Source organism: Chroicocephalus ridibundus, chromosome 3 (genome assembly GCF_963924245.1).
Source record: "Chroicocephalus ridibundus chromosome 3, bChrRid1.1, whole genome shotgun sequence".
In the NCBI taxonomy this organism is placed as follows: domain Eukaryota; kingdom Metazoa; phylum Chordata; class Aves; order Charadriiformes; family Laridae; genus Chroicocephalus; species Chroicocephalus ridibundus.
The window spans coordinates 59281829-59298942 of record NC_086286.1 but is presented as its reverse complement, the minus strand read 5'-3'; the positions used below and the strand labels follow the sequence as shown (position 1 = coordinate 59298942).

Here is a 17114-nt window from a genome sequence, read left to right as displayed (position 1 = left end):
GAGGAGGGGAGAAGGCACTTCTTCCAATTTACATCTGCAGATAATTAATCCTTAGACAATTTATTTATTTATTTATTTCAGAGTTTTTATTTAAATTCCAACTTATAATTTTGAGTAGGTGTCACCGTATTTGTTTTGACTTGTATCTTTTTCAGGAGTTCAGTCAGAAGTTGCAGTCTAAGCAGTCAGCTCTTACCTCTGTGACTGAGAAGATGAACAAACTAACCCAAGGACAGGAATCACCTGAACACAAGGAAATAGGAGAGCTGAGCAACCAGTGGCTGGACCTCTGCCTTCAGGCACACAGTTTGCTCATACAGAGGGAGGAGGATCTGCAGAGGACGGGGGTTTATCATGATCGCATGAATGTAGTTGAAGTTTTCTTGGAAAAGCTCACAAAAGAGTGGGACAACCTGGCTAGGTAAAAAAACATAGTAGCATGCACAAAGCTGACAGTGCGTATACGTTGAAAGAGCTGTTTACAGAGTGTCTTTAAATTGGACCCGCTAAAAATCCCTTTTAGCCATGCTTAATTAAAAGCAGGTCTCCCTTATTAATTATAGGATGATTACTGGTATGGAAATAAAGAGTTTGAGAAGACAGATCTTCAGTGTTTGTCTTTAAGGCAATACTGATTGATCCCATCTCAGGGCATAGCATTTTCTGATATTTCAAGCATTTTGACTATTTTGTTTGAACTCTTTCATTTGTGTTTACTGTGTTTCATGTGTGTTTTTCATTGTGATATTGTGTTTTATCTATTAGACTATTATAGTAAAGTTTAGCCGTTTCTGCTAAATGATTGCAGCTGCTTTGTATAGCATAAATACACCAGCTGTGTGTAAAATTGTGAGAGTCTATTACTGCTGCTATGACTGTCATGGAAAAAGATTCACTTCAACCTCAGTAGTTGTTGTTGTTGTTCATATGTACAATATAACCAGTATCCTCTGTAGTATTCATGTTAATTTGTATGGTCAGCCTGATGACCACGTCGCAGGTGAAAGGGAGAGCGATAAAAAACTTCTTAATTAATACTCAAGACTGGTACCTTCAAAAGAATGTGAAAACTGTAGGTATTCATAGCATATTGATTTCAGTATATGGTGGGTTTATAATTCATCCTGACCTCTTTTAAAAATTATTCTGAGATAGAATCTAATAATTAATGTTTGTCCTGTCCATTTTGGTAACAGATCTGATGCTGAAAGTACAAACGTGCACCTTGAAGCTTTGCAAAAATTGGCACTGGCACTACAGGAAAGGAGATTTGCTCTGGAAGATTTGAAAGATCAGAAACAGAAGATGATAGAACATCTGAATCTTGATGACAAAGAATTAGTAAAGGAGCAATTTGGTCATTTTGAGCAACGCTGGACTCAGCTAGAGGACCTTGTCAAAAGGAAAATTCAAGTTTCTGTTTCAACTTTAGAAGAGCTCAGTTTGGTGCATTCCAAATTTCAGGAGCTAATGGAATGGGCAGAGGAGCAGCAGCCTAGTATCTCAGAGGCTCTTAAACAGAGTCCTCCTCCAGATTTGGCTCAGAGTCTTCTCATGGATCATCTTACCATTTGCAGTGAGCTTGAAGCCAAACAGCTTGTTCTGAAGACGCTTGTGAAGGATGCTGACAGGGTGATGACCAACCTAGGACTCAATGAAAGGCAGGAGCTGCAGAAAGCACTTTCTGATGCACAGCACCATGTAGAGTGTCTCAGCGATCTGGTTGTCCAGAGGAGAAAACACCTGAATAAAGCACTGTCTGAAAAGACACAGTTTCTTATGGCAGTCTTTCAGGCTACAAATCAAATTCACCAGCATGAGAAGAAGGTAATATTTCCAGAACACATTTGTCTGTTGCCAGAAGATGTGAACAAACAGATTAGGACTTGTAAAAATGCCCAGGCTAACCTGAAGGCCTATCAAAATGAAGTCACAGGGTTGTGGGCTCAAGGAAGGGATTTGATGAAAGAAGCAACAGAACAAGAAAAGAGTGAAGTGTTAGGTAAACTTCAAGAACTACAGAATGTGTATGACACTGTTTTACAAAAGTGTAACCAGAGATTGTTAGAACTAGAGAAAAATATAGTTTCCAGGAAATATTTCAAAGAAGACTTGGATAAAGCTTGCCATTGGCTAAAACAAGCTGATATCGTCACGTTCCCAGAAGTCAATGTAATGAATAGTAACTCTGAACTGTACACACAGTTGGCAAAATATCAACAGATTCTTGAGCAATCTCCAGAATATGAAAATCTGTTACTTGCACTGCAAAGAGATGGCCAAGAAATCCTACCGTCACTTAATGAAGTGGATCATTCTTATCTAGATGAAAAACTTAACACTCTCCCTCAGCAGTTCAATATTGTCACTGCTCTGGCAAAAGAAAAATTATATAAGGTTCAGGAAGCAATTTATGCCAGAAAAGAGTATGCCTCTCTGATTGAGTTGACAAGTAAAGCTCTGACTGAGCTAGAAGATCAGTTTATTAACATGGACAAAGCTCCAGCTGCTGTTTTAGCCAAAGAAGCTGTGTCACTCCAGCAGGCCTACAGAGACCTTCTAGGTGAAGTGATGAGCCTTGGTGGGGCAGTGGATGAACTAAACCAGAAGAAGGAGGCCTTTCGAAGCACTGGACAGCCATGGCAACCAGATGAGATGTTAAAACTTGTCACGTTATATCACAAGTTGAAGAGGCAAATAGAACAGAAAATCAACCTGTTGGAAGACACAATAGAAGCATGCCAGGAGCATGAGAAAATGTGTATGCAGTTTGAGGCACAATTGCAGGCAGTGAAGAAGGAGCAGATTAAGGTAAATGAAGAAACTCTCCCAATAGAAGAAAAGCTGAAAATATACCATTCTCTGGTGGGCAGCTTGCAAGACTCAGGGAGTCTTCTGAAGCGAATAACTGAGCATCTAGAAGCCCTTTCTCCTCAGCTTGACTCATCTGCATGTGAGACAGCAAATCACCAAGTGCAGTCTTGGCAAGAGAAACTAAAGTCCTTGCATGCTGCCATTGGTGACACCGTGATGGACTGCGAGAACAGGCTTGTGCAAAGTATAGACTTCCAGACAGAAATCTGCCGCTCACTTGACTGGTTGAGGTGGGTGAAAACAGAACTTAATGGAACGTTAAGTTTGGACCTCAAACTGCAAAGCATCCAAGAAGAAATCCGAAAGGTTCAGATACATCAGGAAGAAGTGCAGTCAAGCCTGAGAATAATGAATGCACTGAGCAATAAAGAGAAAGAGAAATATATGAAAGCAAAGGAGCTGATACCTGCTGACCTGGAAAACACTCTTGCTGAGCTGACAGAACTAGATGGTGAAGTTCAAGAAGCTATACACATGAGACAGGTTAGTGCACCCTAAATGTCATTACTTTCTTGCTCACAAAGCTGAAAAATATGGCTCTGTGGCTTGATGTTTGTAATAATTATGAGAAGATTGATTGTCATACTCCTGTTGTTTGGGGTTTTTTTTAATGACTTAGATTGTGGCCTGTTGCCATGGTTGACTTGGGGGGAAAGGAGGAAAAGGCTTCTTTAATATGTATTTATACCTGCACGTAGAAGTGCAAACTCAGTCAAAACTACTTCCATGTAGTCTCTTCAGACCTGTATTTTAGATATAATAAAGGGAAAAGAAAGCAAGAATGGTCAAAATCCAGACTCTTAGCAGAGGATATTTTTGTTGTTGCTATGAATTTTATGTCTGTGATCCTCAGTATAATTTTCCCTTTTATTTCAGGCTACCTTGAATAAATTATATAGCCTCTGCCAAAGATACTACCAAGTGATGCAGATAGCAAATGACTGGCTTGAAGATGCTCAGGAATTTCTACAGTTAGCAAGAAATGGCCTTGATGTTGAGAACTCTGAGGAGAACCTAAGGAACCACATTGAATTTTTCAGCACAGAAAGTCAGTTCAGTGATCATTTGAAGGAGTTACAGGGACTTGTGTCTGAGATAGAGCCCTTTGTCCAAGCCACCGCAAGAGAGCAGCTGATGCAGGATCTAGCTGCATTGGAGGAAAAGGCCAAAGGGACAAAGCAAGAAGCCAAAACCCAGCAAGAGCAGTTGCAAAGGTATATGCATCATTTTATTTTTTTTTTCCTCTTTCATTTTAAGATCACCTTGTTGACAATGAAAGATCAAAAAATTAATTGGAGTTTTATGAAATGTTTGTGCTACTGATGAGAGAAATGGATACTGGGATTCAGAGCTCTTGGATTCTGTTTTCTCTTCTGCCACTGACTGGCTAGATGTGTGATCCTGAGGAAGCTATGATCAAATTATATAAAGCTTGGAACAGCACCAAGAAGAGTAGGAAATTACTGTCCTTTATTTCACCTGGCATAAGACCTATGCGGAAAGAAATTAAATTGAAGCAGACATTTTGAACTAAAAGGAAATACCTTTTTGACCAACATAACTACGTTACTTATTATTCCTGAGTGTTCAGGATTCAAAAAGTTTGGGTGGGTTTAAAACATAACCTAGACGAAGTCACTGAGGAAAAGTCAATCAAAGGCTATTAAATGCCAAGCTGTGTCTGTAAGGCACAGCTGAAAATCAGAAGCATATGCTTCTACATATGCTCTGTCCCAATAACCTGTCTTTTTCTTGGAAAATACAGTGTAACAGCAAAACTAAGCAGTTATATTGAAAACTAGGTGCAACAATATTTCCGATTTTCAAATGGGTTTATATTGCATTAAATTGTTCTTTCTGGAACTGTATTTTCAAGGTGTGCTTCTGAGTGGCAGGAGTACCAGACAGCAAGACAGAAGGTTATAGAAGTGATGAATGAGGCTGAGAAAAAGTTATCTGAATTTTCAGTAGCTAAAGCTGCTTCTTCTCATGAAGCAGAAGAGAAATTGCTAACACATAAGGTAAGGTACTGAAAATTATGTGAAATCCTCTTCCTTGAGTGAAAATAAATGTATGTTATATAGGTCCCTATGTGTGGCAACCTGAATTTGAGTTTTTAAATCTTTTCCTGTAATGCTTAACTGTGTCATAGCACACCAAGGGGTGTTTGTGTTGGGAAGAACGTGGATTTTATTTGTGTGGTGACCAGGACAGATATTTTTAATCACTTTTTAGATTAATGTCTGTCTATGTGCCTATGACTGTAGGGAACTGTAAGGAACCAGGAGGTTCCTGAAAGCCTTGGGTGCATAAGTCCCAAAACTGTGTACCCTACAAGAAATTCAGATCAATAGAAATATTAATTTACTTTGGATCACGTGAAATAGTCTTACTAGGACAAGAGGGGTTGGGGTTTAATATTAACTCCTGTTTAGTCTAAAAGAAAGAAACGTATCTTAAAAGAATTACTTTCTCCTCTAGTATTTGGGGTGCTAATCAGTTGCCTTAATATAAGCAGTTAATGATACTCCAGACATTCTGCCTGGTCTCCAGCTGTGTCTCTGAAGGCAGGAATCTCCCCTAAGAGTAAAGTCATGTCTGCCAGCTTCATGAGAATATCCTGATACCCTTGGACATCTAAAATGGCATTAAAGATGAACGTGACATAAATGTATGCTTAAACACCTGAATTGCTGTTTTGAGTTTTAGACTCTAACAGAAGTCAGTCTTTGCTATGAGAATGGTCCTGAATAGTCATTTCCATCTGTTTTGAGGGGCTAGCAAGGAAGAGAAAATCTGATTACACCCGATTTCTGCTACTTCCAGGGAGTTGCATTTCAGACCAGGTCCTTCAAGTAGCTGTAGCTAATATATTGCATATGAAAAATAAAGTGAGACCTAACCACCTCACTCAGCGTATGGTAGCTCCTCTTTGTCTGCAATGGATCAAAGTGGCTCATCTGCCACTTTGTGTGTTGAAGTGTTAGAAGTTGTGTTGTAAAAGAGGAAAACAGTGCTTATTTTTGCTCTTTCAGACTCTTGTGTCTGTAGTGAATTCTTTCCATGAGAAGATCACAGCCCTAGAACAAAAGGCTTCACAGCTGGAAAAAGTTAGCAATGATGCCAGTAAGGCAACTATAAGTAGATCCATGACAACAGTTTGGCAGCGCTGGACACGGCTCCGGAATGTAGCCCAAGAACAAGAGAAAATTTTGGAAGATGCAGTGCAGGAATGGAAGGGCTTTAATGATAAGGTAACTTCTGGTCTTGATAAATCCTCCTTTGTTTACTGTTTGTAGCTTTTCACTCATTATACTGCTTTATTAATCATCTTATGGTAGAGAAAGCTAATAGCAGGAATAACAATGATTTTTCTCAAGTCATATTAGAAAACAGCTATGGAAGACCTACGTTTAGAACGACTACCTCCAAGGCTTGCACTGTTCATCTATATGCATACATAGTATAGTAAATACAGAGCTGTTTTGGTTTCTGGTGGTTCTTCATAATCTTCTCCTCTATGTTTAACTTACCCAGATGGTCTATTCTAGATTAAGTCAACCTCTATTTTTTTCCGTAGAGTATGAAGTTTCCATTTCTAAATTTATGCAGTCATATTATTGCCAGTCACTGCTCACAGATTTGTGTCCCTTCTTTTCCTCATATCCTACCTGACTCTCTTTATCTGTCGTTGTCCATTATTTTATGGAAAGATTGCAGGTTGTCTGAGAATGGGGATAATCTTTTTGTTAAATGTATCATTTGTGCCAAAGGCAGGTCTGCCCTGGGGTAGAGCTCTAGGTCCTGTGGAAATAAAGATAATAGGTGCTAGAAAATATGAGGAACCACTCACCACTTGACAAAGATGTCCCTTTAGCATGTCCTAGTCCAGTTTGAAGAGCTAGGGCTAGGTAGCTGGATCTAGCACAGTAGAGCATAGATTTACATCTTCTGTAGAGACTTCTGCACAAGCCCTATCCTACAACTGTTTTACAGCATCTAAATGTACAGCATTGGGTTTAGCACCTTTTGGTATCAGTTGGATTAACTTCTTTTTAATTTCATTATTGCTAAGGCTACCCATCTTTCCATAGATTCAGAAAGCCACCATAGAAATAGATCAGCTACAAGGTCGCTTACCAGAAAGCTCAGTGGAAAAGGCAACTAAGACAGAGCTTCTGGAACTCCTGGATTACCACAGCAGTTTCCTTCTGGAAGTGGAGCCCCAGCTGTCATCTTTGGGCCTGCTCAAACAGCATGCTGTCAGCATGCTTCAGGATGTGGAAATAAAGCCTCTGTCTCAGGAGGAGCTACCAGTCATGCAAGAAATCAAAGCAATGCAAGATCGATGTCACAAGTAAGTCAGTATTTTAAAAGATTCACTAGAAAAATGGTACTTTACGATTCATTAGTAAGAGTTCGCATATCATTTTTTTGTATCATTAACAACTACCGTGCTTAAAATAAATCTTAGTTGTTGTATTTAAAATAAGCATCAGTTTAATTTTAAATTATCTTTAATTAATTTTGAAATAAATTTTTACCATTCTTTTTTATTTCCATCAGCAAAAGTATACATTTTAGAAAACATACTTCTTGCATTGCATAATAATAGTGAATTATGTAAGAGCTGTATAAACTACATTAAAGTTATAACTGATTTTAAAGACTTCCATTGCATCTCACCATTAACAGTGACCTTTTATCTTTTTGTATCCTAAGTTTAGATTAGTTTATCACTTTGTTTCCCTACTTGGAAGCACTTAGGTGCCAAAAGTAGATAGCCTACGAAATTTACAAGGGAATTCAGTGCATATGGAAAAGAAACATCTTAAAATTTCACCCTGTGGTTATATGAATGTTTATCTAAATCTAAAATGTTTCCCTGTCATGTATAAAACAGGAAGCTTTATGGCTAAGTTCCAGGACTCATATCCACCTGATAACTGCACTAAGATGCCATTAACTGGATCCCCACAGCGGGAAGAGGGAGAGAGACAGAGAATGAAACTGTAAACCCTGCACATAGCCTGTGCAAAGTTCATTGTGTGCATGCGTAACTGATTACAGTAGAATAGCACTCCCTGTAGAAAATGTGTAGCTATTAGCCCTTCTTTAATTCCAGTCTTCCCTTAGAATTGGTTTCTAAGAAATAGGGTCCGTGATGATCGCATGCTCATGTAAATAAAGCATGATTCAGCTATGAAAGGTTATACAGACATAAAACTAGTATGGCAATATCAAAGTAAGACCCATGTCCTGTGCCTAAGAGCTACAAGTAGTCCTGTAAATCTTTCAGAGAGCTGTCACCTGAAAAAGATTCTATTTTTTACAGGAGATCCAAGTTCTTGAGGAAAATACAAAAATTCTGTCTTAGTGGAAATAGGTCCCTGGATCAAAAATGGTGTTCAGATATTTGATCCATGCCTTATCGTAGGTATTCTGCCAATGCAAATACCATCAATAGCGGTGGAATCTGTCTCAAGTTATTTTAGATCATAGATATCTGCACCTGAACTGGTTAATTCTCGCTGTCTAATTAGTGGAGAGAAATACACAGGTCTAAGATTCTGACCCATTTTAGAAGTTTCTTTTAGAATTATGATGAATCATCCTAAATCATGCCCTAGAATTGCCTGCCTCTTCCACTGACAATAAGGGCAGTCTGTGTTTATGAGCTCAGATGTAGGTGTCTCTATTGTAAACATTTGCATTTCTTCAAAATAATTGTGCACTTGATGTCAAAGTACGTAAAACTGGTAATTAAAAGGAATGAACATGAGAAATTTAAATGTGTTGCTTCAGTAGTCTGTTGCAACGCTGCCCTACTTTTTATTACTCTGGATGTGGGCTATCAATCATTATCTTTATTATTAAATATTTTTTGACAAAACAATGTTTTTAGACATTTCTCAGTTCTTCACAAATAGTTATTGTTTCCTTGTTTCTGAAGTATGCAACAGAAAGTGAAAAAAGGTGTGAAGATGGTGAAACAGGAGCTGAAGGAGCGTGAGGAGGTTGAAGCAGATATTAATGTTGTGAAGTCCTGGATCCAGGAAACAAAGGAATATTTATTAAGTCCTGATGTAGAAGTGGATACTCAACTTCAGGAGTTGCAGGTATGTCAAATTTGTCAATATCTAAATTACAATATTTATCTTTGTTGTAGTCTGCTAGTGAGTGTTAAACACCATGAATTCAAATTAGACAATATTCATTAGGTTTTGAGTAAGCCACTAGACAAATTCATGAAGCATGAAGCAGCTGATGAGCTGTAACACCTTATTTTAAAGATATTTAAGATGTATTTAAGTATTTGCATTGATGCAATTTTACATACTAGCATATTGTTTATTAATTTTTCTCCTCTCGTAAAATATGGGGGAAATATAGAATGTGAATGGACAGAATGTGGAATTTCTTTTCTGTCTCAGCAGCTTGGGACAGGGAGGGAAGCAACAAAATGAAATAATCTTGTTTTACTGGAGGTGCTGAAAAATTGACATGTTTTATATACGTGTGGTCACACAGGAACAGAGGACTGGACAGAGTCATAAATGAGAATCCAGGGAATCCCAAGATACGATTCTTTTAATGAACCATTTAAAAATTTGGAAGTAATTTACCCTTTTGAAAGCTGCATGTAATGCCTGCATTTGCTAAGCTTACACAGACGTATTTTTTCCCATTGTTCTTAACAATACTGTTTTTCTGTCATTAGTCTCTCCTTGGTGAAGTAACTACTCATCGTCAGGCTGTTGAAAAAATGGCTGAACAACAACAGAATAAGTACTTGGGGCTTTATACCATTTTGCCTTCTGAACTCTCTCTTCATTTAGCAGAAGTTGGGCTGGCCCTTGTAAATGTACAAGATCAGGTAAAGCATTCTAGATAAATGCATTACAGCTCTAGCCCTTCTTTATAACTTAGTGAAATACGGTTAACCAAGTGTGATCAAATTATGACAACATAGTGTCATGGTTTAACCCCACCCAGCAACTAGGACCACGCAGCTGCTCGCTCGCTCTCCCTGGTTGGGATGGGGCAGAGAATCAGAAGAGTAGAAGTGATAAAAAACTCATGGGTTGAGATAAAGATAATTTAATATGTAGAGCAAAAGCTGCACACACAAGCAAAGCAAAATAAGGAATTCATTCGCTGCTTCCCATCGGCAGGCAGGTGTTCAGCCATCTCCAGGAAAGCAGCGCTCCATCATGCATAATGGTTACCTGTGAAGACAAATGCCATGCTCCGAATGTCCCCCCCCTTCCTTCTTCTTTCTGCAGCTTTATATACTGAGCATGACGTCATATGGCATGAAATATCCCTTTGGTCAGTTGGGGTCAGCTGTCCCGACTGTGTTTCCTCCCAACTTCTTGTGCCCTCCCAGCCTGCTCGCTGATGGGGCAGTGTGAGGAGCAGAAAAGGCCTTGACTGCTTAGCAATAACCAAAAACATCAGTGCGCTATCAACATCGCTTTCATCCCAAATCTAAAACATAGCACTATACCAGCTGCTAGTAAGAAAGTTAACTCTATCCCAACTAAAACAATGACAAGTAATTTCATTACCTTCCTCCTTTAAATTAAAGAAAGTTAAATGAAAGTTAATTTCCTTTCAGGAGAAGAGATTTCTGGTTACTGAATTTAATTCTTGTTGTTGACAGATTCAAACCAAAGAAAGAGAAACTCAGCAGATCAAAACATTGAATCAAGATTTTGGTCAGAAAATCCAGGGGATAGCAAATGAACTAAATGCCATTCTTTCCAAACTGAAAAAGAAAACAAATGATTTAGCACAAGCTAAACTTGAACAAAAGGTAAGGCAAGGCTTCTCTTATTTGGTTACACCATAAATTCTTCTGAATTGGGATGTTCCCTTCATACCAACGTTGTATATGGGAAGACCTGCATGATGCATTTTTTTCAGTGTAGTTCAACAGAAGAATGGACAGATATAAGGGTTGACTAATGAGATTTTTTAATTATATTCTTTACATATTTCTGAGTTTGTAAGGGTATATTTTAAGACAGCAACAATACAAAATCCCTTTCCAATATATAAAAATCCTTGTCATAGTAATGTGTGCTGACTATTAATTTCAAAAACAAACACAGAAGGATGGCCAGGAGCAGTTAGTATCACTCTGAAGTGACTCAGTCTTTTGCTATGGTAGGGAAAATGGTTATCCATTGCAGCCAGGAAGTCTGAGGAAAAAAAAGTAACGGCACACATTTCAGAGATGACCAAACATCCTGCTGTTCTGCCTTCCTGCTTTGACAGGCATTGTTGGTTCCCAGCCAGAATAAAAATGGAACAAACTATGGAGACTTTGGACAGGGTATAAAAGTTGCAAGGTGCACTAGAAATAATCAACCAGAAAACTAATACTTCCTGGATCACTGATTTTCTTGTTTTTCTTTCTAGATCCTTGGTGAAGAGTTGGACAGCTGCAATATAAAGCTGTTGGAATTAGATGCATCGGTCCAGGACTTTGCAGAGCAGAACGGATCACTGGCTAAGCAGCTGGCTAGCAGGATAGGGAAACTCACTGCATTGCACCAACAGACTATACAGCAGGCTGAGTACAGAGCAGCCAAGCTCAGTCAGGTATAGTCTCAAATCCTTTCTGCTGTTTCCTGTCAGAAACAGAAGGACCATGCAATCTTCTCATTTATTTTTCCTGGAGTTACGCAAAAAGGGGCATTCCTTGGAGCATCTGCCTATTATTAGTCAGGGCTTGCATCACACCCTAAAGAGAGTCACAGATGGGTCAGGTCAGGAGGATGGAATAATTCTGGGATGCTGCTTTAACATCCTCTTCCATGAATCATCTGCTGGTTGGTTCCTCTCGTGCCTTGAAAAGATTATAGACGTTTCCACAAACAGTAGCATGGCAGCAAATACTGTCTCATTGCACTTTTCAGGTCCTCTGTCTTACCACTTTTACCTATATTTGCAGCATTAACACACACAAAAAAATTGTTTGCTCTAGTCACAATCTATAGAGAGTGAATATAATTTGTAGATTAAATACAAAAGCTTAGATACAATGGCCCTGATAATGCATAAAGTTTGTGCAAGACTTCAGCATTCATAAAGATGCTTCCCCTGTGGTTCAAAGTCCCTGAAACTCTTTCTTATGTGGTTTTTTTTTTTTTTTTGCTAATTGTTGTTATACAAAAAGAGTCTAGCTAAAAGCAAAGAAATGGATTTTCTCTGGTTCTGTCATCAATACCCTGATAAATTATGAGTTCTCTTTTCTGCATGCATAAGGAAGCTTCTGAAAGGCTTGAAAAAGATAACTATTTCATTATATTATTTTCAGTTTCCTCTATAATATTGTTTTTAAAAAGAGATAGAAAATTGCTATCAAAGTAAGAGTTTGGTCAAAAGTACTCGGTGAAGGGATTTAACTATTAGGATATTTTTGTTCAGCACCAAGAAATCTACCTCCTGTTATAAAAAAAGATAGGTAAGGCAAACTCCATGCAAATACAGTTCTGTCATCTGTCCTTCATACAGCACAAACGCATGAAAATCAGTGAAATTATTCTGGCTAAGTGAGAAGAAAATTGTAACTGAAGAGTACTTTGCTAAATAGAAATTGGATTAATCAGAAAGCAGAGCTTTTGTCCTCTGTTTTGAAATAAGTGCAATGTTTATTTTTTTGGAAATATGACAGGCTGAGTGGACAAAGCAGATTTTAAACAAAGGTGATTCTGGGGATGATGTGAAAGGAGACAAAGGAAAATAAGAAATGACATAAAAGAGGCTTGCAGTGAGTGACAAACTGAGCAAGAAGGTATTTTGGAACTTATGTGTGAGGCTGAATATGTGCAGGAAGTGTACCCTCTAGGGATATATTTGAGCATCAGTGCACTCTCCCAGTGTGACCTACATTCTGGTAGTGCCTGAAATAAATACACTTGTTACTGGAAGCAGACCTATTTTAACTCCATAAATACGGAAGTAATTAAATTATATTCAACAGTAACGTAAAGTTGTTAAAACGACCCCCAAGTTAAAAACAGTAAATGAAATGAAAGTAGTTTTATCATTCTCTAAGAACTGTGCAGAATTACATCTTAGGGTTAAGTGGATTTTTCTTCTATATCCAGGCTGCTTCACACTTGGAAGAATACAATGAGATGCTGGAGTTCATTTTGAAATGGATCGAGAAAGCAAATATCCTAGTGCACGGTAGTATAACGTGGAATTCTTCCTCTCAGCTTCGTGATCAGGTTAAAGCCTACCAGGTGATTATGAAATTAAAAGGGCAGTGTATAAAAGAAGTTACTTTTTGAGCAGTGAAGTTTTATTTCCTACAATTTTTTGCTTCCTTTTCTCGAGGAAGTCTTAAAATGCTAGATTTCTTTGACTGTTCCCCAAGACTTAAAGATTATTAATTTGTTTTGGACAATTGCTTTGAAGACTGAAATTAAGATATATTGTTGAATAAAACTATGTGATTCAAAGTTGATCTCTATGTTTACTCAAGTACGTTGGCTTCATAGCAGCTTTTGATTGAACAGTGTATCTATACACTGTCATTCTATCACACTGAATACCTCATTGCAGTTAGTATTCCTCTAAAACTTTAGTTAACCAAATACAGTTTTCAGGCTTTGTTGTTGTTGTTTGTTTTTTTTTTTCTTTCTCCTTTATGCTAAATTGGTATAGCCTTTGTTCTCATCTGATGAGTTTCACCCCAAATGTTCTCAGACAGATACCCATTGGATGAGTTTCTTCCAGTTCCTTCCTGAACATCTCACATCAGAGTGTTTTGCTGTCCTTGTGACAGTGCAGTTTGTTCTCTGTGTGTCTGTGCATGGAATGTGTAAGTGTGGAATCAGTGGAGCAGTTTGATAAGGTTCAGGATTGCACACTTTTACATGACCACATGAAAAAAAATCAACGTATCGTAAGATGATCGTGTCTCCTAATGCCAAAATAAGACTATTACGGTTTTTGTATATATGTTAGTTAATTGTCAGCTGCATTCACTTACACTGGAGCAGTGTAGTATGTCGCACTTCCTTATTCTGAAGAGGAACCTCCAGGCAACTTACCCTGAGGACAGCTGGGAGTTAGCATTTCTAGTTTGGTTTTGCCATGGCTTTTTCCCTGCTTCAAAAGTTGATTTGGATACAGCCTTAACCAATGCCATCCCACTGAACACTTTGGTAGCCATTTTTGAGGCAGCATTAATGACTACTGCCCTGCTATAACACTGGACCCAAGTGCTTTCTGCTGCTTCCTGTTAGGTCTATTGGGCTTCCAGAACAAATCTTATCCATAGATCCTGTGGTTTATATTTTTACAGGCAAGTGTGTATAGCAAAACACTAAAATGAGTGTGTTGGTAAGCACAGCTGCTGAAGCTTCTCGACTTACTCTTTTGTTTCCCAGACCGCATAAGCTGAAGTACTTTAGCATACACCCAGAATTAAGAATATTGCCAAAGCCTTACAGGAAATTAGTGGAACTTAATCATATGCTTACAGATGTTTGCAAATTGAGGAGTTTGCAGAACAGGAATATACTTAAAGATGTGTGTAATCTGAAGCTCAACTCTGGCATTCAATTTGTTCAAATATCCGTCTAGACTATGCTTGATGAGTCTGGAGAGATTCATAGTGATCTTGAGGCCATGACTGAGAGGATTGAGTATCTGGCAAGTGTATACTCTACTGAAGGAATGTCACAGCAAGTGCTGGAACTGGGGCGGCGGACAGAGGAATTACAGCAAGTTATTAAAGTGCGGCTACCAAATCTCCAAGATGCTGCCAAGGTATACGAAAGCAGTTTTTCTGATGCTAGCTGACAGCTAGGGTGGTGCGTGCATCATATTTCTGAGATTATTAGCAGCACAGATTATCTGTGGTCTATAAAGGGTATGACTGTGTTGTCTAAAGCTAGATGTCTTGCGCCGTTTGAGATACTGCCTTCAGGTGCTGTACCAGATGGGGACAAGATTCCTGCAGGTCCTGTCATATCTGCCCATTCTGGGTAGATGTATGGGGGATCATGGTGTGTCTCAAATGGCACTGAGCACCTGTGGTTAGATACTTGAAAAGTGTCTGTGTTGGCACTTACACTGTGCCATTTCCTTAATTTTTCTCTTAAAAGATATCTAAAGGCCACTATCTATTAATTCAGGTTAGCACAGGGTTCCATAATGTAAGACCTACCTCTACAAGGGACTGCAATGAAAAGAATGAATGCTTTTTCATGTCCTTGACATTTCTGTGCAGCTGTTCCATATGGGTTTACGGTTACTGTAAATATGCATTACACCTACGCAATGCTTGGTAAACTGGTGCAAGACACAGAGAAAAGCACAGAAGCAGAAGTCTCTTCTACTTGCTCTTACCTTCAGGGCAAGAAATTTTAACTTTTTTTTTTTTAAATTGATACAATATTTCAGGAAAAAATGGATATTGGAATGGTATAATTCATATATTTATAGGGGTTCTTCTGCTGTCACCTACTACAGTTACACAGTACTAAATAGGAAAATACCTAAAGGCAACTGAGAGACTAGGCTATCACTAATTGTTAGGACAATTGCAGCTAAGGTTAAAAACAGTCCTTCTCCACATTCGACTCTTATTTCACAACATTTATAGGTAATAGGTAGGTGTAAAGCTGGCTAGAAAACTTACCTGGTGTGTACTTATCAACGGTTCAGAGCCCAAAAGGAAGGATACATTAAGTAGGATTTTGCAGGGTTCTCCCTTGGATCTGGTTTGATTCAATATTTTCATTAATGAGTTGGTGGTTTAGAGATCATGGCTTTTGGGATGCTTAGACAGCACCATATCTACAGGAACTACCTGAAAAAAGCTTAGGCTGCTATTTGACAGGGACAAATTGTTATGTCTAGACTGGAAGAACCAGGCATGTGTGTTTCTGAATTAGGAATTACTGCCTTAACACAGCCTATTGAAATGTCTTAAGTCTAATAATGTGCATTGTGTCAAAATGAGGGAACAATGTCAAATCGTTGTGAAAAACCCAAACACCATGCAGAAAATTAAGTATATAATTGTAAGGTATGTGAAGTAGTCCTTTTGTTCTACCTATTGGTTGCCAGCAAGGCTTCAGCTACGTCCAGTTTTGTACTTGAAGGAAAAAATGGACCAGCTGGAGAAAGAACAAAGGATAGTGATGATTGTCATATGTGTATAAATTTGTAGAAAAGATGCATGATAAAGGATTATCCTAACATATGATGTATTCAGAGAGAATAAAAATAATTTGTTCTTCATGTCTGTTAATGGAGTAGCAAGTACAGGATCGAAATTGCAACAAAAGGCAACTTCATGTCAGACCATCAGAAAAAAACTTTCTACAAAAAAAAAGAGTACTGAAACACTGGAATATGTTGTCTGTAGAGATAACTGGGACTCTACTGCTAGTGGTCTTTAAGAACAGTCTGTAAAGATAAGACAGTTATGTCTTGTCTTATTAGAGGAACATGACTAGAGGACATCTTGAGATTCTTTCTAGGCCTTGAACTTTATGAAATTAGCTTTATAAAGTACATACTGTGTTTGAGATTGAGGAAGTACTTAAAATAATAACTCTGCCTTTGAGACCTCTTTTTCTAGACTGCCATATGACTGGTATTTTTATCCAATATTTTTAACATTTAAAATTCATTGTTAAAACTATGAATTAGTTTTGGCACTGTATATAAGGGACATAGCTACCAAATCCAGACAGATATATTTATAGTGACTTTTTTTCTTTTTATCTTTTTTTTTTTTTTCTCTTTATCCCTGAATCAAATGTGTTATGTTACAGGACATGAAGAAATTTGAAGTTGAGCTGAAAGCCCTGCAGGCTGCTCTGGAGCAAGCCCAAGCCACGCTGACCTCTCCAGAGCTTGGGCATTTGAGCTTGAAAGAGCAACTTTCTCACAGACAGGTAAAAGTCTTGAGTAGTGTGAGCTTACACAAAGCATAATGAATGTTGGTGAGATAGATTGTGGTGTTTCTTAGGTGGGTCGTTGTTACAGAGTCTAGCCCCAAATTACTGCCAAGGGAATGGGAAAAATCATTCACTCAAAGGGAATGGTTGAAGTACAATCCTTGATGAGTCTGTTCTTAGGTTGATGCAATTCTGAGAAACGTGACTCCAATCCAAGTTTAATCCATATTACTAATGTGAGAAATAAGTTCCGGTCAGAATGAAATAGGCTCAGGCAGAACCCTCTGTGAAGCACATTTTTAT

At 38.2% G+C, this 17114-nt stretch overlaps 1 protein-coding gene across 14 annotated transcripts in view; it reads left to right on the top strand.

The window, feature by feature from the left end:
- SYNE1 (spectrin repeat containing nuclear envelope protein 1) overlaps positions 1-17114 on the top strand; it is a 308297-nt gene that overhangs the window by 177736 nt on the left and 113447 nt on the right. For all 14 annotated transcript variants that reach the window (XM_063329322.1, XM_063329317.1, XM_063329326.1 and 11 more), the window contains 13 exons: positions 156-421; positions 1197-3357; positions 3751-4088; positions 4751-4895; positions 5910-6128; positions 6969-7231; positions 8828-8993; positions 9596-9751; positions 10541-10693; positions 11302-11484; positions 12996-13133; positions 14482-14667; positions 16686-16808. In XM_063329322.1, the coding sequence (XP_063185392.1) occupies positions 156-421; positions 1197-3357; positions 3751-4088; positions 4751-4895; positions 5910-6128; positions 6969-7231; positions 8828-8993; positions 9596-9751; positions 10541-10693; positions 11302-11484; positions 12996-13133; positions 14482-14667; positions 16686-16808 (4497 nt within the window). The remainder of the gene's footprint in view (positions 1-155; positions 422-1196; positions 3358-3750; positions 4089-4750; positions 4896-5909; positions 6129-6968; positions 7232-8827; positions 8994-9595; positions 9752-10540; positions 10694-11301; positions 11485-12995; positions 13134-14481; positions 14668-16685; positions 16809-17114) is intronic.